We start from the raw sequence: 27,618 nt of genomic DNA, 5'->3' as shown, positions 1-27,618 counted from the left end.
ACTGTAAATTAAAGGGTATTTGTGATTGTCTGCATAGGAAAGTTATACAGACATAGCTTTGGTGTAAATAGAAAATCATGGTGCTTATATCAATATTACCCATATGTGGATACTATGATGCCAGAGTGTCTTTTCTTTTTTTAATATTAGTTTATGTCATTTTGGAGGGAGTTCACTATATGGTTAAAGATGGTAAAACTTCCCCACAACAATAAGGCCTCCTGAAAACAAATGTGCAGGTGATGAACTGGATTTCTTGAGACTTGATTATATAAAATTATTCAAGTAGGATAACATAATATGCAGCATGAACTAAGTAACTGGGTAGAGGATTTGCAGGTATATACAGTCATCAGCGAAATGTATATATTTTCTTTTTATGATATATGCTGACATTTGCATAGTCTAAGTTTTAATGGGGTAATGGAGGGATGAATTTTTAGAAGTTATACGAAAAGAATGAAAATCTCCCCTTGCATGGACACATTATATGAAAAAGAACTACTTCATCTGAGGCAGGAAAATATCATTCTCCTGGCAAGCTCCAGCACTGGTTTTTTGTTTGCTTTTTAAGAAAGGGCTCCATGCCTTTCCAACGGCATATACTCTTGCGCAGGGGTGGCCAACTTGTGGCTCTGGAGCCACAAGTGGCTCTTCTGAAGTTAACATACATCTCCTTGAATCTTTGCACAAGCACACGGTGACCAGCTTCCATTCCGCAGGTTGGCCACCCCTGCTCTAGAGCACAAAACTGTGCCTCAAGGAAGTGAGCAGACCCTGAAATACATCTTAATTACAGACAGAGGAAAGGAAGAGAGAAAGTGTAAGGAGGAGGGAAGCAATCCTAAATGAAAAAGTCACAAAATGTCCATTCCAGAGATATTTCCGAATTGTCCAGGGAGAAAGCAGAATTTTAAAAAAAGTAGCAACCAAGACCACTTCAGTAATTTAATTACAGAATTCAAACTGGATAGTCAACAGTATTCCTACAAAATGTGCTCAAAATAGCTAACCATCTATTCCCATCCCCACAAGCTTGCAGAGAAAAAGAACATCATCCAGGAAAATACCACTGTGTAGAAGAGCACAGATAAATATTCACCAACTTAGGTGCAGAATATTTTATATATTATTTCTTTTTTATTGTTTCTCCCTCATTCATCCTTTTCTCATTTCCTTCCTTCTTACCATTCCCCTTTTGCTTTCCCCATTTGTCTAGGGCTCTGCCTTTGTTTTATTACTCTTCCTCATTCTTGAAAGGAAGCATCTCTTCTCTCAATATTCTCTCTCTCTTTCTATGTTGCACATCCATGCTCTCTCCCATCTTACTGGATGTTGCTGTTGCTGCTGTTTACAGGCTGGCCTTTTTCCTCTTCTATATTCCAGTATCTTATCTAATCCTTTCTCAACTCTTGCACTTTAAAGTGCCCTTTCTTAGTAGGGATATGCCCCTGGACTCTGCTTTGGATCTCTCACATTCTTTTCTCTGCTCTTACAAATCCTTCATACTTCATTCTAATTCTTCATTTTAAATCTTCTTGAGCTGCACTGTGGCTGGGCAGGGTGTCCACAGCTCCCAGCACATGTGCAGGGAAGTATGGGGCAGGATTCTTCTGCTGCTCTGAAGTGCCTGGCCAGCCAGCAGCTTACCTCCCATGCCACTGCCAGCCAGGCTCTGAGAGAGCAGAAAGCTGGATCAGAAACTCACTTTCCCCAACACTTGCAGGGAGCCATGGACATCCTGCCCTGTCACAGGCCGCACAGGTCTCTTAGACAACAAAAAGCAGGGGCAGGGGTTGGAGGAAACTCGCCTTACTCTCCCCCAACGCAGGGATCCAAGCAGTTTGCTGTTCTCGGGGAGCGCAGAGCTGGTGTGTCAGTCTCAGCAAGGCCAAAGGGACCTGAGAAAGTAGCCATTTTTCAGGGCTGGAATGCTGATACATGTGACGCCAGAGTCTGCTACAGTGTGGTAATTGCCATGCTCCAGAAGACCTGACTAATGAAGCCTCAGTTAATCAAGACTCAATTAACCAAGTAATTACAGCACTTCAGAGCACCTTCACTGCTTTGTGTATAGGCTCCCTCTGGTCTTGCTGCAACCGACACACTGGTGGGCCCGCTCTGGCTAGGAGGAGCAGCAAGCAGGTCCTGCTCCAGCTCACCAAGCCGCTAATTGCAAGTCATAGCTGTGCAAGTGGAGGGCAGTCAGAGCAGGTTTTTCCCCTTACTATAAGACTGATCCACTAAGCCGAATACGCTAAATCGAATAACATTTTTTGGCTTACAGCATAAGGTCTAACAAGGTCTACAGTTGAGAGCAGTATGAAACTAGCATTTGGAAAATGTATTACAAGTACTTCTGCAGTAATGGGAAGGTGGGGAAGAAAGGGGTTTTGTTGGGTTTTTTTAAGCGCGTTTTCATCTGTATGCATAAGCTATCAGGTTGGGCTTATCTGTGCAACTTACTAGTAAGATCCCACTGCTTTCTTGAAGCCTGCAAGGGAATTACAAAGGTTGCCAATAACTGAAGATGAAGGCTTTACTCCATATCAAACGATCTCTGAAAAAAAATGTTATATTTACGGTTTCAAAGACTCACCTGTTATTTCTATTAAAAATCTCATAAGAAAATGAATTGTAACAATAAAAGTATCCAAAGAGCTTGGAAGCCAGATAAACCTTAAATTAAGGTTCTATTTATCAGAAACAAAAAGGTTTGAAAACTTCAAATTCAGAGTTAAAGTGCCGCAAACTGTTTCAATTGTTATGTATCTCTCTATACTTCATTCTCTCTGAATAGATTGGGTAATTCTATGGAGGATTAAATATTTCCAAGGGCTTTCTAAACATGGTTTTACTTTCTTCTGTCTTATAAAATTAGCAAACAGGTTTTACATTAATATGTGTCATGGTTAAGACATACTTGTACTTGAAACAAGTGAACAGGCATGATGAAACAAATGAAAAGGCATGAATGTAAGCTTGCTACAGGGTTACAGGTATAATATAATTAAGAGTTAAGGTTTGGATTTTACTGGAATCTTATCTCTGAAATTCCTATTTAAATATTTGGGCATTCTTTCTTTTTTTTAAAAAATCCATCATCTACAGTACCCAGGTTTTTCAGATTGTTTTAGGAAGAGCAGGTATGGAATAAGAGAAGTAGAACTCCAAATTCTACCAAGGTTTTCACAGCAGAAGTATTTGATACACCCCTGAAACCTTTAATGAGCTGTTTGCAATCAGTAATTAATTTAATTCACTAAACCCAATGAACTTAAAACTCCTTCCTGTTAAGAGACTATATCAGGTAATTTAGTTCTGAGAATTTTCCTTAACTCTATAGGTAGATTTCAAACATTTCTCTAGAAATAGATGAGCAGCAAGGATTTTTGTGGATGATAGCTTTCACTGAACCAACTGCCTGGTTAGGATGGACCAGAAGACAAGCTTTCAAATGTGGTGCAAGAAGTCTGAAGGAAAATGTACTGCATTTGAAAACGTATCTAAGTCCATTCCAAGCATGCAATTGGTCCAATAAAAAATCTCATTCACAAAAGTCCTTGCCTCTCACATATTTCCTGGATCATCATCACTACAACCTCACTCCAACACTACCACCTCTATAAATAATCCATTTTCACTATTATTGTATTAGTTAATTGTGCCCAGTACACTAGCTTTCACCCACAAAATTCTGGCACACACTTAACTTTTTTATGGTGCTTGCCCATGATTAAATAAATCTGAAAGCGATCACAAGGAGCCATCAGGTTTAACCTACCTCTCAAAGTAGGATCAATCCTGTCAGAACCATTCCAGACAAATGTTTTTCTAATCTGTCTTTAAATGTACAGTCCCATTGAAGTCAAGGGCTTACAGAGCTCAAACACTTCTAGCATTAGTACTATAGTGCTGTCAATCTCAAAAGCTGAAAATCATAAGTACAATATCAAACACTCATGAATTTAATCCTTTGTATTTCATGATTTTGGACAAAATTGTGTGCTTTTCCCCCTCTTTGTGTTTCTTAACTCCTTTTGCAAGCTTCAGTACATTACAGCATGGCCACCACTTGCAAATTTATAGAGAGGGAGACGACTCTGAACCCTACAATATGATCTGCATAGGACTGAGGCTCCTTCATGCTTAAACACTCTACAAACACATTGTAAGAGAGTGCCCTTGTCCCAAAAAGCTTAGAATCTAGTATCAAGCATGGAGGTGAACAGGTTACAGAAGAACTAGAACTGGGTCTCATCAAACTTATCTAGGGCTAGGTATGGACATTACACATAAATCCGAATGCTCAGAAATGGAACCAAACCTGTAACTGCACAGAAGCTCATGGCGCACAGACCGTACTAAAAATGGCAGAACCTAATACAAGATAGTCCTGGATCAACATGCACTCAAACTTATGTGAATTAGATTAGTGTGATGCATCAAATTTCTATACCAGATCCCCTATTGAATCAAGTTAGGTTGCTGTCCATTGGCATCCCAGGCTCCTTTGCGGGCCCCGCCCAGCTCAGCCCCCGCTTTGCAGGGAGGCACACTGGAATTCAGCCTGCACTCAGATGCTCTGGCTGAGCACCCAGCAAGCTATGCCCCCAGGCTGTCACAGAGCAAAGTCAGCAAAGCCTCTGTCCCCAGCCCCATCTCCTGCCAGCTATCAGCCCTGGGTAGGACAGAAATGGAAAGAGAGTGTGGGGCTCATGAGCTGTCAGAGGGGAGGCAGTACCGGCTGCACACCCTGCATTCCCAGCTCGGTTCAGCAGAGAACAGTGTCCATCCCCTGTCCCGGTTTCTTCCAAGCCTTGGGACCCATACACTGGAGCAGCTCTGGGAAGGGCTCAGATGATTTCCCCCTCCTGTCAACTCCTTGGCACAGGGATCCGATCCCAGAGGAAAACAGGTTGATGGGGAAAAGGGAGGCAGACAATTTCAATGCAGAAACAGAAGCCACAGCCTGGGGAGGTGGGCAAGCCCCTATCCAAACCTGCCTGTTGCCAACTGGACTGGCTTAGCTCAGGTGGACTCGTTTCCAGCACAATCACATCAGCAGCCTCACCAGCTCTGACCTTGTCAGTGGCAGGGCCTGGGAACAGAGTAAATCAATGGAACAAAGGACAAAACCCCAGATAGGGCCAGGTGAGCATCACTCTGCACCGGCCATGGGCTCTGGGCAGCTTCTCTCCCCATCCTGCCCTGCTCCCAGAGCCACCATGGTACATCTCAGAGGTTGCCAGCAACCTGTGGTACATGGCAGCTGCCTGGAGAGTCCTGAACCAACACCCTGATCTGGAAAGCATAAAATGAGTGTGTGCCAGAGCCTTTCCTGGGATCTTTCACCAGCCCCTGGCACTGTAGCCAGGCTCTGCCCTACCCAGACTCACCTGGCTGGGCACAACTGCCTTTGTCTCTACCAAACCCTGCCCAATGAATCCCCTCCATGCTGTCTTTGGCGATGGAGCCTGACCGGGCTGCAGGGCAAGCTTGTCTCCCTCCACTGACTGCCTGCAGCTGATAGATGATTGTGGCTGACAACATGGCAGTAGGAGCAGGCGTGCTCGCTGGGCAAGCAATCAGGGGTGGCCCAGCTGCTTGGCTGCCCTCTGTGGTGTCCAGCAGCCTGGGAAGACTGCTGGGAGGCATGCAGAAGTGCCCCAACCTGCTGGTCTCAGCCAGTGCAGGAAGCCTGCATGCCTACCCCTTGCCCCACCCCTCAGAAAAGGGAAATGTATGTTTTGCTTGCTCCTGATCTAACCTAAGGCATTTAGAGTAAACCGCGTAACTTAGATCAAGTCTGCCTCAGGCTTTCAGAGTGTCTGCAGATAGCCTAATAGACAGGTTACCAAACATCCATTAGACAGAAATGACTTAAATTGTTGCTCACCATTGGTAGGACTCACAGTGTAGACTACAGGTGAAAGGCTACAGCTCATTAGCAATTTCCCCAAGGCAGCCAGTCCCACAGAAACACTCATGGTAGACTTTAAAAGAATAAGGCTTACTTTTCTGGAAACCTAAATCAAATGCTCACCTTCTTTGAGCTTCCCAGGCCAGATTTGTCATCTAAACATTTCCTATTTAATATATTTTAATGTCTGAACATTGTCAAATCTAGGAGGAGAAAAGCCACATTTAGATATCAAATTGGAGAAAAAAGAATTTTCTCCAGTATCCTCTCCTTTTCTCCTTTCCAAATCTATTCTCTGCCCATCCACCTCCACATTATAGCTGACTGACTTTGGAGGAGGAGGAGCAATTGGACTCAGCCTTTCCTGCTGGGCAAGCCACTGAATCTTCTTTTTGTCAGATAAGCCTAACTGTTCTCATTGCTCTGCAGAGCAGTAGGGTACAGCCAAGTTAAGAAGCTCTGCTGAGCCAGAAGGGAAGGAGGAGTTGCAGTTGCATAGCCAACACAAAGAAAACAGTCTCAGGTGACAGAGGCGAGGCCACCTAAAGCAGCAGCCAGCTTAGAGAAAGAACTGGGAAGCCAGAAATCTAGCCTAATTACTACTGCATATCCAAACTGCAGTGGCACCACTTCCCTGAACTAACAGTGTATTAATTTGAACGGAAACAGATGGATTACTTTTATGATAAAAAATAATTCTGCAATTGCATTGTTTGATATATAATCCTAAGAGAAAAAGTGAAACAAAAATTCACTCATATGTTCAAATGTGAGGTCCCTAAATGGGTATTTATTTTATTCTTAAAAATATGAATATATGAATTTAAGCACAGATGCATAACAAAATTAAGTGGGTCCTTTTTAAAAAAAAACAGTCCTTAGGGAATGAAAAGATGAAAAATTCACAATTCATTCATCCTAGAAAGGGATTAGTTCATATCTTAAGAAAATGCTTTCTTGGAGCAGTAATTTATTTATAAACTAATTAAACTATCAAAAACATGCCACTGAATTTAAAAACAAAAACCAAAACCCTAATCATACCTGTCTTACTGTCAAGTTCTGGCCTCTGAAAATTCTATGGTACCACATGTTGAAGAGAGGCTGCTATGACTCAAACACCAAACTTGTCCAATTTGGCACTAAATATTCCAACCAGGGACTGCAAGTGACAAGAATAACTTCCCCAGAAATTGTTTCTTCCAAAAGGCTAGCCACTCTGGCAGTTTATATAAAAAATAAAGAATTTCTTTTGCACTTTCAGTACACCCTGAAGCAATGACCAAGCATCAAGGAAACACAAGAATATGCTGACTATAACACAGAGGGATGGGTATCACAACTAGGAAAGACAGTATGGTATGGCTAAAAAAAGAAAAAAGAAGAAAAAGAAATGACTGAGACAGGGACAGACTTAAGAAGCCAGAGGCAGAAAGGCATGCCATTATTAGCATATACTTCCTTCAGAACCTGGCCTCCTAAGCTTTAACGTTCCTCTACTCTCCGGAAATGGCCAATTTTTCCCAGTGTTTCTTCTTTCTCCCATATCTGGGTCCAACACTGGAACAAGAGGTCATCTATGACTTATTCCAAGGCAGTAAAACTGGTGGCCTGCAGACCACATGCCGAGGTTACTAAACGTACGAATCTGCAGCGTAAGGGGTTAATTTGGAGGCACTGAGATCCTACCCAGCCACCACGCCCTCCATTTTTCTGGTTGCAGCAGCCTCCAGGACCTCCAAGTTCTTCCTCCCCAGCTCTACTTCCTGCTTCCAGCCCAGGAGGTAGAGTAGCACAGTGCAATGCAGCCCATGGTGCCAGTGGAGCCTGTGTCAAGGAAGCTGAGGGTGAGGACAGGGCACCCATGCCCACAGTGCAGGAGGACGATTTCCACATAACTTTAGGTCCAGAGAGCCTGGGGCTCACACTGGTGCAGTCCCCTCTGGTGAAGCCCACACAGCATGCAGCCCCTTAGAAGCCCCCAACCTGCCCCAAAGCCTTAAAAGCTGGACAGTGGAGGGAGGCATGCTCGCCCTGCAGCCCAGTCAGGCTCCATCTCCATGGGACTATCCCCATTCATAGCAGCTTGGGGACCCCTCCCTTAGATGCTGGACAGCTCTGACGTACTTTATGACTTATATGATGCACGTAAAGACTCCAACTGTGCTGATGAACTATCTGAGATTCAAAATAATTCCACCTAATGGAATTTCAATGGGAGAGGGGAGGAGAAAATTTTCCTCTGCTTTACTACAAGAAACAAAATGTTATGCTTGCAAAGTCAAGCAGTTTAAAGTTAGGAAATGCCATTATTAAGTTTGCCCAAGTCCCTTTAGAAAAGGTTTTATTACAAGATCACTATTTCTTCCAGAGTACCCAACCCCATTCAGTACCCAAGAAAAGCAGTGCTCTGGGAATGAAACAACTAATGAGGGTGTTGCTTGTAGGATCTGATTCATTTGTTGAAGAAGTAAGAAGTTGTATAGTGACTGAGTCAGGAGACTGAAGGAGAAGGATTTCAGTGTGCAGAAAACACCGCAAGGGATCACATGGAGGCAGCTAGGATAAAACAGAATACTGAATAGTTGCTCACTGAGTACTGAGCAACTGATTTCACAGCTTTAACACCAAATTCTTATTTAAACTAACTTCAACTAATCCAAGCCACATAAGATGCCCCTCTGTTTCTACTTATCACCTTTAGGCTTACTGCACATGGCACTTCTGCTTCTCAAGCAGTTCTAGAAATCAATATAAGGACTACTTGTCTCTCCTTTAGGTCTTGGATCTAAAAATGGGTCACAGAGAAAGAAAGTAGAGTGCAGAAGGGCCAGAATTTAGGAACAGGATTATTATGGGATTGTTGCTGGTGGATCTCTGGTACTCCAGGCCTTTAGTATCCAAGTGAGCCCTAACACAAAAATGTTAGGAAAAGGATATAGGAGGTAGGGTTAACCTCAAGCCCTGAAGTTAAGGATTGCTTCCAGTATCAGACTGCACTGCCTCAGGGGTTCTGCTTAGGGGTTTTCACTACAGATGGCTAGTGAGTATTAACTTAAAGACAACCTTAAGGCTGATCTTAAACAGCATTCTAGATGCAACCTAAATGTTCCTTCAATTTATTTAAAAATATACTTCCCTAAAAAAACATAAAATGAAGCCATCCCAGAATTGGCGTTCACAAAAGAATGACAACTCAGACCCCTAAGAAAATTATGTCTACATTTAACATCTCAATATTTTTAAACCAAATGACAAATTGTGGTCTTTTATTTGCTTTATTGTTTCAAACCTCTTTTATACCTGGATTGGAGTCTCAAACCTTCACTAAAATCAATAGGCTAGAAACTCACTTTAAAAGGTTTACACCAGAGTCCTTAGGGTATCAGCTGCAGTCTAGCCATGGCAAGATGGTGAGACGTGTGAAATAATTTCAGGATTTCCAACTGTCCGTAAAATTATGCACAGTCCGTAAAAAATGTCTAAGAACGTCTGTCCATAAAATTAATGAAAAGCAGAGCCATCCATAAAAACTAAGAAGTCTTGAGCTTGATTCAGGCTAATATGACCAAGACTGGAGACAAGCCTTGATGCACAGACAGAGCACAGAAATACCACCTGGTATGAGTAGGAGTGCAGCACCCTGTACAGAGTCTTCTCCCAAGTCTTTGTAGCCCGTAGCTCCCCTCCTACTCGCAATCATGTGCTGCTGCTGGTCACCTGTATGTAACACCACTGGGTTTCAGGAAAGCAGAGAGTAGTCCTTCTTTGAGGGTCCGTGGTGGGACATGGAGGCACAGCTGGTAAGTGAGCTAAGGGGAGCAACACAGTGCAGAATGCAACTGGGGGTACCAGAGAACTGGGGTATGTAGGAGACTTCTGGTTGGGGGGCAGCACAGTGTAAAGCCACTGATGCAGTCAGGCAGGGATGCCAACCTAAAAATTTTATTTTTAATAGCAATCTACGAACCTTAATTAACAACTGAACTTTTTATTTATTTATTTATTTTAACTACTGTTGGTGTTAAACACTTAAATTTGAACCCTGCCCTTGTCCAGGGCCTGAAACTAGAGAATGTGCAGGCAGAGTTAAATAACCACTCTAAGTATTTCTAAGACAAACAAGAGCAAGGGAAAGACTACTGTTCAATGTAGGGCAGTAGTTTTGTGGTGTGTCCCACCAGTAGACGTAGACAACCTGTCAGTGGTACGCGTTAACAGACTTATTATAATTACTTTATATGACAAAAATTTGTTGGTGGTACTTAAGGTTTTAAATTGGAGGTACGCAATCTGTCAGAGTTTGGGAACTGCTGATGTAGGGCTAATGTCTGTAATGGGGTTTTTTTTCATAGGAGGCATCAAAAAATAATGTCTATCAATTCTTTTTCTCTTGTGTCATGCCTGTTAGACTGTTATTACCTAGACCAGTGTTTCCCAAGATTTTGGGCATGCCCCCATGGGAGGATATCAAACTTTACTAGAAGGGAAAGAGGGCGCACAAAGAGCCAGTCTCAACTTCTGCTACAGCAAGAGCAGAAGCAGGATCAGGAGATGATGGTCACAACAAGAAAGGTAAAAGGGATGATACTGGACCACCTGAGGGGGAAAAAAGAGAGATTTCAGATAAAGAGAGGAAGAAATGCCTTTTCAATTCAAAGGGTGAGGACTCGGGAGGGAGAAGAACTGTATGAACTGTAAAAGAGAGTTTATTAAAAATCTCCCATATGACTTGCAATGACCAGAGGTTAAGGGCCTAATGAGAAAGAAAGCTGGTGTTTAATAAGCTGGAGGGAAGTCGAATGGTTGTGGTAAAAGTAAAAATTAACGAATATGTGAAAAAAGCAATACCCATTATGAACAAATATGACCTGGGTGAAAATTCTCTGAACACTAAAAAGGATTTAAAAAGGGAGTCCTATCCCCTCTGAAGCACTACACCTCTCCCCTACTGGAGTAACAAGAGATAAGAGCCCTTGCATTGTGTTACCTAATCCACAGATGCATCAGATATGGTGGCCAAAGCACTGGTAGCAGACAGCCTAGACTAAAATTCCCCACAGACCACTCATGCAAACAATGAGGCAATATTTTCCCTTATATAAACAAAACTTTCCTTTGTCTCCTCAGTAGTGACTGAATACATATAGGAAAACACATGACTAAATTAATTCATTCTTGTTTGACTAGTACAGGGGTTGTCAACCAGGGGTACATGTATCCCCACAGGTCCTTGGAAAGGGGCTATGGGATATACGCGGGAGGGCGGGTACTTGGAAAGGGGCTAGGGGGTACACATGGGGGGCGGGGAATGGAGGGGCGCCACCCACCACCCCATGCCGCCACCTTCCAGGAGCAGGCCCGGGGGAGGGCAAAGACAGTGGCTCCCTTCTACAGGCCACGAAGGCACTACCCAGCCAGCCGGATGTGTGGCAGTTGAGGGGGACTCGCATGCAGCAGCCACTGCTGTCATCCACCCTGTGCCACCGTCACATGCGAGCCCTTCCCCCACTCCGTGTCCAGCCACCACCACCCCCTGCTCTGCATCTGGCTGCTGTTGCCACCCCCTCTCCACCAGAAGTGACCCCAAAAGGGGTACACTCCTTAAAAAAAGGTTGAAAACCCAATGTCAATTAGTTGAGTTTGTAATGTTTCTAAACTGATTTAAGGAGCTTTTAGATTAAAGGCTTGAAGCACAATTATAGAAAAACACAACTGGAAAAGACCCCATGACATCATCTAGGTCAAGAATCACAGAATCATAGAAAGTTAGGTTTGGAAGGGACCTCAGGAGGTCATCTTGTCCAACCCCCTGCTCAAAGCAGGACAATCCCCAACTAGATCATTCCACCCAAGGCTTTCTCTAGCCCCATTTTGAAAACCTCCAAGGATGGTGCTTTCACCACCTCTCTGGGTAACCTGTTCCAGTGTTTTACTACCCACCTAGTGAGGGTAAATTCTTCCTAATATCTAGCCTAAACTTCCAATATGGCAACTTGAGGCTGTTGCTACTTGTTCTGTCCTCTGCCACCACTGAGAACAGTCCAGCTCTATCATCTTTCCTCACAAGTCATGTCCCCCACCCCCCTTACCAATTTGTCATGCTCCGCTAGAATCTCCAATTTGTCTCTCTCAATGTCATGGAATGCCCAAATCTGAACACAGTACTCCAGATGTGTCCTCACCCGTGCTGAATAGAAGGAAATAATCACTTCTCTTGACCTGCTGCCAACACACCTACCAATGCAGCCCAGTATGCCATTAGCCTCCTTGGCAACAAGGGCACACTGCTGGCACATATTCAGCTTATTGCCCATTGTAATCCCTAGGTCTTTTGCTGCAGAGCTGCTGCCCAGCCAGTCAGCCCCCAGCCTGTACTGGAACATGGGATTGCTCCATCCTAAGTGCAGGACGTTGCACTTGTCCTTCTTGAGCCTCATGAGATTTCTTTTGGCTTAATCCTCCAGTTTGTCTAAGTCACTCTAAATCGTAGCCTTACCCTCCAGCATATATACTACTTCCCCCAGCTTGGTGTCATCTGTAAACTTGCTGAGGGTGCACTCTATGGCATCTTCCAGGTTGTTGATGAAGGCACTGAACAAAACCAACCCATGGGGCACTCCACTTGATACCAGCTATCAACTAGACACCAAGCCAATGAGTACTACTCTCTGGGCCCAATGCTTCAACCACTTTTCTACCCACCTTACAGTCCATTCATCCAGCCCATACTTCCTTAGCTTGCCTGAGAGAATGTTGTGGGAGACAGTATCAAAAGCCTTCCTAAAAAGAAGGTACACCAGATCCACCAGTCTCCCTGCATCCACAGAGCCAGTCACCTCATCCTAAAGGCAATCAGGTTAGTCATTCATGACTTGCCCTGGTGAATCCACGCTGACTGTTTCTAATCACCTTTTTCTCCTCCACATGCTGAGAAATGGATTCCTTGAGAATATGCTCCATGATTTTTCCAGGAACTGAGGTGAGGCTGACTGGTCTATAATTCCCTGGCTCCTCCTCCTTCCCGTTCTTAAACAGGGACACTATGTTTGCCCTTTTCCAATCATCCAGGACCTCTCCTGAGTGCCATGAGTTTTCAAAGATGATGGCAAATGGCTCTGCAATCACCTCAGCCAACTCCCTCAGCATCTTTGGGTGCATCCCATCAGGCCCCATGGACTGGTACATGTCCAACTTTTCTAAATAGTCCCTAACTTGTTATTTCAGCACTGAGGGCTGCTCACCTCTTCCCCACACTGTGCTGCCTGGTGCAGTAGTCTGGGAGCTGACCTCGCCTGTGAAGACTGAGGCAAAAAAGGCATTGAGGACGTCAGTCTTTTCTGCATCTTCTGTCACTGGGTTGCTTCCACCATTCAGTAAGGAACCCACAATTTCCCCGATTCTCCCCTTGCCACTGACATACTTGTAGAAACTCTTCTTGTTACCCTTCATGTCCCTTGCTAGCTGCAACTCACATTGCACTTTGGCTTTCCTGACTTCATCCCTACATGCCCAAGCAATACTCTTATATGCTTCCCTAGTTATCTGTTCAAGTTTCCACTTCTTATAAGCTTCCTTTTTGTGATTTAGTTTACTTAAGAGTTTCCTGCTAAACCAAGTTGGTCTTCTGCCATACTTGCTAGCTTCCTGCACATTGGGATGGTTTGTTCCTGCATTCTCAGTAAGGCTCCTCTGAAGTACAGCCAGCTCTCCTGGACTCCTCTCCCCCTCAGTCTGGCTTCCCAGGGGATCCTGCCTATGAGTTTCCTGAGTAAGTCAAAGTCTACTTTTCTAAAGTCCAGGGTCCTTACTCTGCTGCTCTCCATCCTTCCTTTCCTCAGGATCCTGAACTCCATCATCTTGCGGTCACTGCTTCCCAAGTTGCCATCTACTACTGCTTTCCCCACCAATTCTTTCCTGTTTTTGAGCAGCAGGTCAAAAAGAGCATGGCTCCAGTTGGCCACTCCAGCATTTGTACCAAGAAGTTGTCCACAACACTCTCCAAAAACTTCCTGCATTGCCTGAAGATGTCAGGATGATTGAAGTCCCCCATGAGAACCGGGGCCTGTGAGAGGGAAACTTCTGCTAGCTGTTTGAAGAAAGCCTCATCCACCACTTCCACCTGGCTGGGTGGTCTATAGCAGACCCCCACCATAACATCACCCTTGTTCCTCTCCCCTGTGACCCTAACCCACAGACTCTCAACAGGCCTATCTCCAGTTTCAAACTGAAGCTCTGAGCAATCATATGGCTCTTTTACATAAAGTGCAACTCCTCCTCCTCTTCTCCTTTGCCTGTACCTCCTGAACAGTTTGTACTCATCCATCACAATGCTCCAGTCATGCAAGCTATCCCACCAAGTCTCTTCCAATCACATCATAGTTCCATGACTGTGCAAGGACTTCCAATTCTTCTTGCTTGTTTCCCAGGCTCTGTGCATTTGTGTACAGGCACCTGAGGCAACTAGTTGATTGTCCTGATTTCTCAGGAAGTATAAGAGCACCTCCTGTGTTGCCCACTCCTGCTTGCTCTTCCTCTAGGTCTCCCACTTCCTCACTTATCTCAGGGCTTTGGTCTCCACCCCCTGGCAAACCTAATTTAAAGTCCTCCTCACTTTTAGCAATTAACAGAGCTCAGTCCCTTAAAGGGAGACACCACTTGCAACACAGCTGCTGTTGTTGTTCCTACCCCACTCTTTACCTGCTGCCAAATTGCCAAGCTCCCTTGGCACCAAATTGCTGCCAATGTCCTGGCTTTGCAAACCGGATGTAATTGCTTGGCAGGCCAAATCAAGGCTATGAGTCATAGGTTACTGATTCTTGATCTAGTCCAACCCCCCGGTTCATGGCAGGATTGTCCCTGACTAATCCATTCTAGTAAAATGTTTGTCTCATCTACTCCTAAAAGCTTCCAAAGATGAAGATTCCACAACATTTCTAGGCAACCTGTTACTATGTTTAATCACTCCTATAGTGAGACGTTTCTTACTAATATCCAACCTATATTTCCCCTCTTGCAATTTAAGATCACTATGTCTTATTCTATTCCCTGTAACCACTGAGAATATTCCACCACAATGTCTTTATAACTACCTTCAGGTAGACTAAATAATTCCAAGTCTTCCAGCTGTTTTTTGGAACAGAAAATCCTACATCCTAAGTTTTTAAATCATTATTGACATACTCTGATGAACTCTTTCCAACTTGTCTTTGAGGATATAATAACGCATGTCTTCGAGGACATATTAATGAATTCCATTTTCTAAATATTCAAAACGTTACCTAAAAGCCATTATTTCAGTCTAAAGACTGACTAAAAGTGGCATCAAACAAGTCCATGTTTTTGCAGCCTACTTAATTTTCAAACCAAAACTGCTTAGCTTTACAAATGCTTTTTCCTTATTTCCCTGGAATCTGAAACTGAAGCTGGACTCTTTCTTTTCTGATGTGTTATCAACAATAAAGAACCTTGCAGGCAGTCCTCAGACTTACAACACAATTGGTTCCTGAAAACCACATCTTAAGTCAAAATCCTGTAAGTCGGAACTAATTTTCCCATAGGAAACAATATTATAAATGGGAGACTGGTTCCTGAACCAAGGCCTCATACCCTATTTTAACCAAAAATAACCCAGAATATTGTACTCAGTCAATTACAGATGTTTAATATAGCTACATTAATGTATTTATATTGTAAATAGCATCATATTGATTTGGAAGGACTTCTATGAGGTGACTTTGCTGTACTTTTTGAAGGCCTCTTGGCTGGACTTTTTGAAGGGTTCTTGGCTGGAATCTTCTTAGGAGTCTCATCTGCTTTCTTAAAGTGTCCAAGGAAGTTTGGACAGATGTTCTCCAGGGAGATGGGTGATGCAGCAAACTTATTTGCTGGCGTGGCGTGGCATGGCATTGGTTCAAGCGTTGAAAAGTCGAAACAGGGTGTCAATTTTTAAATGTTGTAAGTGTGAAACACTGTAACTCAAAATGTTGTAAGTTGAGGACCGCCTTTACTCAACTATTCTCTTGATAACCCACAACAAAATCCAGCCAAGTTCCTCCTACCTGTACTTGTTCTGCAAAGGGCAGGAACAATACATCTTTTTCTTTTTAATTCCATAAAGGTGATTTTTAAGGTGACTTTTAATATCCTAAGAAACAGGTCATTAAAATATACCAGTTTCACAGGCAAGTATGCTATGTTTAACAGTAGTAATATTCTGCAAGTGACTGTTACACAGTGGTGCTCTTGGTTTAACACTAATAAAAACAATTTAGGGAACAGCCAGAATTACATACCTTGAAAAGACACGTTTTAGACCTTGTAGCATCATTTTAGTAGTAATTAGCCATGAAACATTTTAATAATCTAAAGTAGAAGGTTCATTTTTGTAACTAAACTAGAATCTAAATTTTAAAATGCTGCTTTCATCATCCCTAGCATTTCATACATATTACAACTATTTGAAATAAGTACAAACATGTTTATTTTTCTCTTTGCATCAAAACAACAAACTGGAACTAATTTGCTCTTAATGAGCCATGCGCATCATCTCATCTGAGATTTTAAAAAGTATTTAGTAGATGAAGTAAAAATTTCACAATACCCATATAAAGTCTGATTTTGTTCTAGAACCATCTGGGTATACCTGGGAACCTGAGGGCCTCCTGGGGCTGCAGCTGCAGTGATCCTGCCTGGCAGAGCCTGGCCAGCGGCCTCATTGTGGCTCTGGGTGGCCCGGCTCTGCTTTTCAGCAGCTCATGCTGCCCGAGCATGCGCTGCTCCATTTTCTTCTTCCTGCCATTTTTTTTTTTGATCCCTGGATAACCATGGAAAAAAACAAACAAACAGAGATTTGCACACTTGGGCAGCACGCCCTTACAGTGCTGAGAACACCAAACTGTGTGGTATGTGCATTTGCAGCGCCACATACCTCATGACCACACTCATCTTGACGCACCCACATGGTTCAAATTAAGCCAAGGAGACTGGGTAGCACACAACTGAAACAGGATTCAATCCAAAAGAAAAAAGAAATCAAGACAACTCAAAAGGGAATGCAAGTGTTTGGGATGTAGAAACAGGATAAATGGTATTTCTCCAGTGGAGAAGGTCAACAGCGAAAAGAGTTCTAGTTACGCAGTCAATGGGATAATAGATTTTTGACAACTAACAAACCAATGCAAGGCTGCTTTGAAGCATCATCAGAACAAAGGTCATCATTTTTATCATAAAATGCATGACGTTACACACAACTGGGTGAAACATACTTGGTTGGACAGTAAAACGCACTTGGTTGTAAAATAAGCTATATCTAATTACTTCTTACAGACAGTGCACGTTATGTAAAATATTATAGCACAGCTCATTTAGAATCACATGACTTAATTAAAATCATTAAATTATACCATGGCAACTGGAAACCCATGTTCTCCAACACAAAATACAGCTATCATATCTGATGTTGGAAAATGACATGAAGCAAAGATAAGAAGATCACCAAGTAAGAACAGAAAGGAAGACATTTCATGAGTGTAATTTAAAGCCTGTAACACTCTCCCCTGACTGAAACATAAATGGGTTGATGACCCTCATAAAAAACAACAGTAGATACAGCATTTCTATCAATGGGGACAGACACAGGAATTTACCATACAGTATAAGTGAAACAGACACACAGCATTCAACTCTACTACAGTAAATTATTTGAATACAGGGTAAAGTTACCCCTTGAAAAATATGCTGCAACTTTCTTATGTAGAGCGGTTACTTTGTGGAGCACATCACGTTGCTTGGAGGAGTAAACAGAGAAGAGATCTCAGCAGCTGGACTGCAAACTGTAGCTGATTACAGTGTAAAGGAAGCAGGGCTTGCCAGAACACAGTGACACCAGAGACAGAAAACTTGACAGCAAACAGGGGAGTTTGAATAGGACCTGACTTGAACAAAAAGCCATGGAAGACTGGGGAAAATTCTGTGAGTGCTGGTGAACAGGAAAGCCTGACTGGCTGGAGATTAGTAAAAACCATTTCACTATGAGGACAGTCAAGCATTGGAATAAGCTACCTAGACCAGGTATGGAATCTCTATCCTGGAAATTTTCAAAAGCAAGTTAGACAAACACTTGGCTGGACACTTTGGTCAGAGATGATCGTGCCTTGGGCAGGTGACTGGTCTGGACTAGATGATTTGTTGAGATCTCTTCCAGCCCTGCTTTCCTATGATCCTGTATGTCCCCTCCCCTAGTTGATTTCATTCTGAAACAGTTATTTGCTCAGTGTAAACTGGCTCTCCTGCCACCTAGCACCCAAGCACTCTGTAGTACCTCCTACAGGCAGCTTGCCTGGGAGAGCTCATGTGTCTGCTGCTCAAAGTAAGGCAGACATCCACCAATTCAGGACTAAAAGAACACCAAACATTTAGCCAAACAAAAATATAATTTTCTAGAAGTTGAACAGTGCTTCAGTTCTTTCTTGATTTAATTCTGTTATTTGAATATCTTAGTGAAGCACAGCTGCACTTACTTATTTGAGACCAAGGATGTAGCCAACATGTGACATGTGCATCATAAGTGGCACACAAAGTCCCACTGCATATGGCAGGTCAGAGAGGAAGCAGACAACACACTGGCAGATAGGACAGGAAGCAGAAAGCAGAGCAGCAGATTTGGCAGAGAGCACAAGGTAAAAAGCAGAAATCAAAACAGCAGATTGGGCAAGGGAAGGGAATCCAAGGGGTCCTTGGTGAGACCACAGGGTTAATTTGGGGCATGACTGCCAGACAGTTTGGCCCCCACCTGTCATAGACAATTAACGACTTATCTTGGATAAAAAATATAATACCTTTTTCATGGGGGAAGGAAGGAATCAAGCATCCAGGATACACAGCCTTTCACAATACCTTGGAAACAATTTGGAAGTTGTCAATAGACCTGAGGAAGGGTACTTGATGCCTGGACTGTGCAACAGCTTTCCCAATCATATAGTTGATCCAATTGAAGCAGCATTTCCCAAACTTTGGATACCAGGGGCACACTTTTTTTTATGGATTAAAACTGATAGCACAACTTCATTCTTACATCGAAAAGACAGGTTTATGTTTGTGTGTACACACACACACACTTTTTTTTTTTTTAAGTGTATAATATGTGCCATTTCTCTGCCAGAGGAAATCATACCAGTGTTGAGTTGTACTGTTAAAAAATTACACCAAACATAGAAGATACTGAAATTCACCATGAATAATTATATTCTGTTACATTAAGCACTGTATTGGGAATCAGAAATCCTTTCATTCCGATTCCTGCTTTGCTGTCAACTTGCTGTGGGAAATCATGAAATGTCTCTGTATTAGTATCAGGAAAAAAAAAAGTAAAACCTGCCTCACAGGCATGTTATCTTAGTGTATCCTATCTCCTAGATGTGTTGTGAGGATTAATCAATCAGACCCTGTAAAGTGCAGCATAAGTGGTAAATATAATTATCTCATTGATTGATGTGTAAAAGGAAATTATTCCACCTAAGAAAAAAGTAAACAACTTCTCACTTTAGCAATATTCAGAATAGTAATGCTGAACCAATGGCATGTTTGCTCAAAATGGTAGGCTATAGCCATAAGGCATGCGACCATGTCCTATAGGTTCATAGGGCATGGGACCTCAGGAAAGGCTGACCCAGAGCTAGATTGCCAATAAGCAAGCAAGAGATGGAGAAGGCTTCATACACTGTTGAATATCAAGGGAGCCATATCTAATTAGGATACTCACGCAGGATGGCCTAAAGCTGGGACAGACGCAACAAATAATGAAAATAAAAGTTATATAATGAAGATTAAAAAGGAGATGACGAACTACACAAGAAAAATATAGCAGAAAAATAAAATACTAGGAAGAAAACAGCAGATGATGCAGTGATGTGTGGAAACAAGTTTAAAATAATACTGGATAAATGTTGTTGGTCCTCTTGCCAAAATAATAATGGGAAAGCTTTCCCACAACTGGTCTGACACACAACAATGAACTAAATGTTTTCATACATTTCCCTTTGGTTTGGAACATTACTGACAGCTATATAAAAAGGCCAAACCACCAACAGTTTTTTTAGACTGAAATGATTCATGCTGTATATATAGATATCTAAGTTAATACTGTACTTGCTTGAACAAATAAGAGAAAAAACATTTCTATGTCTTTAATATTATATCTGTATGATAAAAATGGTTAATATATGCATACAGTCTATTAAAATGCACATAATTTATTTGACTCAAAATGAAAACATATCTACCAAGTAATTCCATTCATCTGCCCCTTTTTCACCCAGCCTTAAGATATACAAATGCATGCCTTTTCACCAGAGCACAGCAGCTGGGAATGAAAAGAAAAGCATTCAAATGATCATTTTCACATCATATTCCATCGTCTTTTCACCAGCTTCTCCTCAGTCTTTCTTTGAGCCCCATTCTATTACAAGAGAGCTGCTTTTTAGATCAATTCATATTTCCATAATCCACACTGCTGTTTCTCCCTCTTCTCCCCAGGGTGGACTAACCCCTACATCCAGAACTATGGCTTACAACTGTCATTAAGACCTATAACAATAACAAGATAACAAAGGAGCTCGTAGAGATGAGACTAGCTGGTACCATATGCTGATCAAGTTCAAAAATTTTAACTCATAGAAAAGCTCTATAAAACAAAACCAGCACAATCCTGACAATAAGTATGTTTCATGTCACCACCTGTCTCAAAAAACAGCAAGAAAAAAATCCTTATTTTAAAACATCAGAAATTTTTGTATTATGGGGGAAAGCTGCTCTAATATAAATGGTTTATTGTGCGTTTTGGAATGAGTAAAGGAAAAAATAAAAATGGCTTAGATTGTGTCTTAGAGCATTTTAAATCCTGAATGTTAAAGAGGTCTCAGTGGCCTCTTATTCGTTTAAAATGTTTAGAGCAACTAACTGCCCTATAACAAATTTTCTAAAATACAAAGCAAATCTTTATCAAATATAACCCAACGTATCAACATACTCACATTTGCAAAATGCTTTAGCATGCTCATTAATATGTTGCTATTCCATTAGCTGCAATTTGTGCGTGAAAGAACAGCATTTGTTACACACACTGGAGTTCTTAATTATTCTAGAGCTCCTCTCTGCTTAATAAAAAGTATATGCTTTTCAGCCATAAAAGAAGTTGGAGTATCAGCCAAATCACAAATAATGATTTACCTTAACCTGAACAGGGCTTACTAGGAAGCTATTGTCTGAATTGGACCATCTATCTCCCTGGAAATTGCAGGAGAATTTAAACTCCTAAAGATCCCTAACTATGCAGAAAATAAGAACATTTAAAGGGTACGTGTGTACCAATATGTCTCTATGTAACTTCACTCATCAAGTGTGCTACCAAAATGCGAAGTGCTCCTTGGGAAGTCACCAGCTGCTGAATGGACCACAGCAGCCAGCTGAAAGCACAGGAGTGTCTACGTGCATTTTCTGTCAGGAGCTGGGGTCAGAAACTTTCCTCTACTTGGCAGACTTGGAGTAACTCTGCTAGATGAAAGCATGGTTCTGCTATTGCAGAACAGCTTTGAATGTGAAACACCCAGTCTTCTCAGCAGAACCTTGCAGGGTACGCTAGATAAAACACTTAGATCAAAATACTTTCGAGGTCAAGCGTACCTGTATAAGGCACATTCTCTCTCAAATCTACAATGACAGATATTCCCTCAAGTAACAACACTATAAAGATGCACCTCATAATAGTGGTAACAATATCAAAATTCCCTCCTTTATACTGGTTAACAAAATACTTTGCATTTGTCATCGTTTATCCAGTAATGCATTTAAGCATGTGCTTAACCCTTCAGTACAAGGTGTCCCATTAATTGCAATGAAACTTGAGTATTCCAAGGTAAACCAAGCCAGATCTCTTCACATTTTGCAGGATATAGCCCTTACAGAAAACATCTTATACCAACAGTGCTCAACCCCTGGCTTGCAGGCCAAATCTGGCACATGGAGACATAACGTCCTGCCCACTGGGCTCCCCATAGGTTGGAAAATTTGGGGGTAAGGGAGCAGTGGCCAACCCTCCCCCAGCTGCTAAAATTCCCAGCCCCTTGCAACCATTTCTGGAAAGTGGAACTGAGCTCCTGCCAAGCGGCTGTGCTGAGCTGGGCCACTGCTGAGTGACTGAGCCGGGCCACGGCCAGGCAACTTAGCTGTGCCTTGTTGCTGTCATGAGCTGTTTCCGGGTGGCCAGGCCAGGCACAGGCTGTTGTCATTCAGCTGGGCTGACCCTAAACCATTGCTATATGACCACTGCCAGGTAGCCAGCCTGGGCTGGACCCCCACTATGCTGCACTTGCATGCCAAACCCACACACAGTCTGTGGGCCAGATTGGTCCAGATCTAGGCCACAGATGGACCTGGCACCACCCACCTGGCCCACAAGGCAAAAAAAGGTTGGGAACTACTGTCTTATACCGCTGAAATCAGGTTTTACTCAACTGGTTCAAAACAGAAAAGTGTTTTGGGCTCAATGCTATCAATTCAAAGAAGACTGCTGCTCAATGAGCGACTGTAGCATAAAATGCAAAAGTTGTTGTAAGAAACAGGATGGCCAATACTATAAGAAATATCATAATTCCTTTGTATAAATCAGTAACATAATCACAGAATCAATGCTGATACCTCCTCTGAAATACTATGTGTATTGCTAGTTATCCCACTGCATACTCTCACATAAAAAGAGCCTGAAAAGACAATTACCCACTTGAAAATAAATGAGGACATGATAAAAAAAAAAAATGTAATGAATCATCTACAGAGGACAGATCAAGAACTCCTTTTCTCACTCTCTCAACACTAGAATCAGATGATGATCAAAACAATTAAAGGAGGACAGACTGAAAAATAAACTGAAATAATTTTGCATACAATGCATAATTAGACTGTGGAATTTACTTCTAAATGAAGTGAATCAGGCCAAGAACTCAGTAAAGATTCAAACAGGAATTAGAAATATATATATATATATATATATATATGAATAACAAAAGTATCCAGAGTCATTATAATCATGGGGAAGCAATATTAAAATCGAACCGTAAGAGACATACTAGGAAGAGACCTAGTGTGAGGGACAAATTACCCTACTTTGGCCTACTGCTGGGTTTTTAACAACTCCCTTTTATGCTTCTGGTATCAGCCATTGCAGGAAACAGAGCACTCACAGACTAGATGGGCCTAAAGTCTTATTCATTATGAAAACCCCAAGGTCTGAAAATGGGCAGGAGTGAAGAATCTAGCTTTCTTTTAATACCTCCCATCCAGTTAATTTTAGAAGCCATCTGAATAAACAGCAAAAGGATTTTTTCCTGACATGGATGTTCTTATTCTATTAACTTCTCCTATATATGTAAAGATACAAAGATTCAAATTTGTGAGTAATATCAATATCTGAAATGTTTGAAAAAACGCATTCTACATCATCCTCTTTGTATCTGGCAGAATAGCAACAATAAACACTTGTTAACTCTTTAATTAGTGCATCTGTGACATAAGCAATGTAAACACTACCATTATTTGTCTCACAATAAAAAATAAAGCAATGCTGTTGTTTCTAATACTTCTACAGGAAACAGAACTGTAAGTCCCAGAATGGCCTGTGGGAAGCTCTTCCTTTGCCACGAGGAACTGTAATGTGCTGAGGCTATGGATGGAGAACTTACAGTAATTCTTAGAGTTTAAGAGACATCCAGGACTAAAGCTAATTTGGGAGAAGTTGCGTGTGAAATCCTGGTCACACAGAAGTCAACAGGAGATTTACCACTGATTTCAACAGAACCAGAATGTAGCCAGTACCTGCAAAATTACTAGGGCTCGATGGCTAACTATACCATGACATTAAAAGGTATATTTTTTTCTGTGACAGGCACATTTTTTTTTCACTTGTTGGTTTTCATATTTCTAAGCACACCAGAATTTTTCAAAGCTACTGCATTTTTCAAGAATTACTGGGGGGAACTTTTTCTGAAAAGTATGCTTTATTTAAAGTAGTAATTTTTAATACATTGTCTATAGGTTTTTTAATTTAAAAATGAGCTTCAGATAACAGCAAAACTGAAATTAAGTTCTAACCTAGTTATAAATTACCTTGTAAATATTTTACATATGTAACATTAAAAACTTAATTCAGAACAAAATCATAGTGATGTAAGATTCCACTGGCAATAACAGGACAAAATCTGTAATCCTTTGTCAAGGAACTTCAATTCAATTTAATATGCGTTTTGTACATTAAAAGCGCTGGCATATATGTTCAAACTACAAATCCACATTGTAGTATTTTCTGATTACTAGCTCTATCTACATCAATATGAGTTTGTAGAGGTAATCAGACAAAATGAGGTGGCCCCACTCAGTTCAAGTATCCACAGGCTGTTTCTGGTCATTGCAATATGTGCTCAGGTCCACTCTAAATTGTCTGTTATGCTTAATTGCTGGACTTGGGCCAGCATATAGAAGGAGAGACTGGCAAAAGCTTGATTTTCAAGGGTGGTGCTGAGCAGCAGGAGATAATATACACCTGCCCCAAGTCCCTGGGGCCTGATCCAGACTTCACGGAGTTTAATAATATACTCCCACTGATTTTTTTAATATTATTTATTCTTTATAGTCCCAGTGCTCCACTTACAGTTTCAAACTTTGCATGAAAGAAGACTAAAACTTGGCTTTTTCACATGAAAACTGACATTTTGGGGAACTGAAAAACTGAAATTTTTCCAGCACAGGTCTTTTATGCAAAATACTCATTTCCCCACATTTTGGGGAAAATGAGAAGTTACTTTTGCTTTGCAGATTAGCTATTATCTCTGCGTGTTATCGCCTACTCTTCAGTGGGCCTCCTCCACTAATCATATTTTACCAGCAGCTGCTCACTGAGTAACCTTTAACTTACTAATTAAGAGCCCTTTCACACATCCTTTTTGACCCACTTTGAGTGAGTTCTGCTTAAAACATCAGAATTTAAATGAGAATGGAGACAACTACTCTTAACTAAGAAAAATATGATCAAATCTTGCAGGATGTATGGTTATGAAGAAATCATGGAACACTTTGCTCATATTCCATTTATTATGATCTTAGAAGCTACAGATCTTTTTCACTATTACTACTCCCCAGCCAGATATCCCATATTTTCGATGTGTATACATATGCCTTTAATCATAAATCACCGTACACCTATCTTAATAGAATCTTGCATTATTGATTTCAACCCATTTCTCTAATTTAACAAGATTTACAAGGATATTTCCAAGCATCTACCAGTGTGACACTATGGGTGAAGAACTAACTTGACTCAATGTGGATATAGAAGACAGCAAAACAAGGTGTTCATTCTCATTTTTTCTATGAAATATGGCTATTTAAATTCCCTTTATAGAAATAAAATGATTTTGGCAAAATAACAGAGCTAAACAAAAGCAAAATATAACAGGACACTTAAAAATAAAATATCCAATCTAAAACACAATAACTAATTAAATAAACTTTTTATTCATATATTCAGTACTGACATAATCCTTTAAATATAGTGGACTAAGCTTACCTATGAGAATAAATTATAGTAAAAAACTAGTGCTTCTATGTCTGCATAGTCAGCAGGTTTATCCCATCATCTGTTGTTATGTGCAAAACATTTGTTTTACAAAGCAAAGAACTACTGTAACACATTTCTAAAGCAATATAACATTTAAGCCACAAACTATGTTGGTAACATAATTCATAAAGGTTCTGGTTCTAAAAGTAGACATCATGCTGTTTAGGGTTTGGATTTACCACCAAAATTCTTAACCAAGATTAACTGTAAAGCTGGGTTTAAAAATTCACGTTGTTTTAAAGCTTAACCATCATAAAAGCTAATTACATGTTTAAGAAAACCTTATAAAATGCATTATTTAAAAAAAAACATTAAAAATATGAAATCAATGAAGAATAATGCTGTAAACTGAATATTTCTTCAAAACTACTATCGCATATTCCTGTCACAAATGCATTCTAATTACCAATCCATCAATTGGTGAAGACTTCCTCTCTGATATCATTAGCATCTGCTTTTCTACAGTTGAATAGGAGGGCGTTTTTATTATTATTCTAACATAAAAAAAGTTCAATCTCATGTTTCCAACCTGGTCTCCAAAGTCCTCCGGGAACTTCCATAGTACCACTGGATCTGTAAATAATTGACAGACAGCATTAATCAGAGGCAAAGGAACACCGTATTACAGTCAGAGTACATCAATATTAAAAAGAGGGTCAGCTTAGCTTCAAGCTTTCAGGCAAGTATAAAAATGTTTCTCAAAACTAAGGAAGATACTGGATTATTAAAAAGTCTCTTATTTCATATTTATGAAACCACATATGTGTTTTTACATAAAACAGTAAGTTACAACATACTCGCATTTTTCAGATTTAAGTTTTCTTTTTAACCTTTGTATACTTCCATTTGTTTGTTTGTTTGTTTCTTTGCATTGTTAAGGAATCAATCCAACATTCAAATTTTCAGTTCAGTTAAAGCATTGAGTGACAAAAGACATCTTACAATCCATGCAACATAGGATGGCAATGTGACTATTGCTGATAAAATGAAAAGTTAAAATTCTACCTACAGCAAACAAAATTTTCAGTAAGTCCTGATTTTCTATTTTCATATTTTTCGTATTTTTCCTTTTTGCCTCATTCAAAAATCAGCAATTTTTTTCTTACAACTTTAATCTTTTCTACACTGCTAAATAAATAAAATACATAGATTAGTTTAGTTGTCCCAACTACTTAAACTATAAAATGGAAAACTAAGTATTTCACATACTTGTCTAAAACAAACATTATAAAACTCCTAACTTTCATATCAAAACAGGGTCAAACAACTGCTTACCCCTTTAAGTCGTTATACCTCACAATGAGATACAGTTGATAATGTATGATACCAAAGTTTAATCACAGACATTAATTAGGCTATATGATACCCACATGAGGCAGACATGGCAAATACTACCACGTTTTAGAGATGAAGAAATAGAAGCACAAATGTTTTGCCAAAGTCAGCAACTGAATCACCAGTTCTAGGATTAGGACCAAAATTCTCTTGGCCCTACCAGTATGCTCTAATACTGGGCTGGAACAAAATATTTGCATCAACTATGAGACTGTGTCCCAAAAACCTAAATATCAGAGGGCAACATGACAGATTGGAAATCTCACAAGAAAAATCCAAGAGAAATAACCTTATGAAAGATCCAGCAAGCCCCTCACAACTGCTGAGATTCTGACCTTCTCCATAGTTAAGATTACTGGTACATGCTCAGAGCTCCAATTCTTGCATCGGTGCCTGGCTGGCAATGTCTGACCACTCCAAAGGCTCCCGACCGTCACCTTCTTCACTACTTAAGTTATTCTGAACATATATTAGCCAACTACCATCCTGTCATTTCAGGATATTAGCAGTGATTTCGTTTCTTCTACTTTTATGTACATCATGCTTTAGGGCAGCGGTCAGCAACATTTTTGGGCTAAGTGCCAAAATACCCCACAACCTTGACTTGGAAGATGTTGGTGTGCCAGGGGCAGGTGGCAGGGGAGCCACAAGGTGGCCGATCCTCATTGTGGCAATGTAACCCACGCCCCTCCCC

The 27,618-nt window shown here is 41.1% G+C and overlaps 1 protein-coding gene across 1 annotated transcript in view; it reads right to left on the bottom strand.

Moving 5' to 3' along the window:
- Window positions 1-27,618, bottom strand: part of DENND1B (DENN domain containing 1B) — a 300,147-nt gene that overhangs the window by 170,064 nt on the left and 102,465 nt on the right. Inside the window, exon 3 of the mRNA XM_019530566.1 lies at window positions 26,119-26,162. Coding sequence (XP_019386111.1) covers window positions 26,119-26,162 — 44 coding nt within the window. The remainder of the gene's footprint in view (window positions 1-26,118; window positions 26,163-27,618) is intronic.

Source organism: Crocodylus porosus, unplaced genomic scaffold, assembly GCF_001723895.1.
Source record: "Crocodylus porosus isolate Cpor-Errol unplaced genomic scaffold, CroPor_comp1, whole genome shotgun sequence".
NCBI lineage: Eukaryota > Metazoa > Chordata > Crocodylia > Crocodylidae > Crocodylus > Crocodylus porosus.
This window is presented reverse-complemented; position numbering and strand designations above follow the sequence as displayed.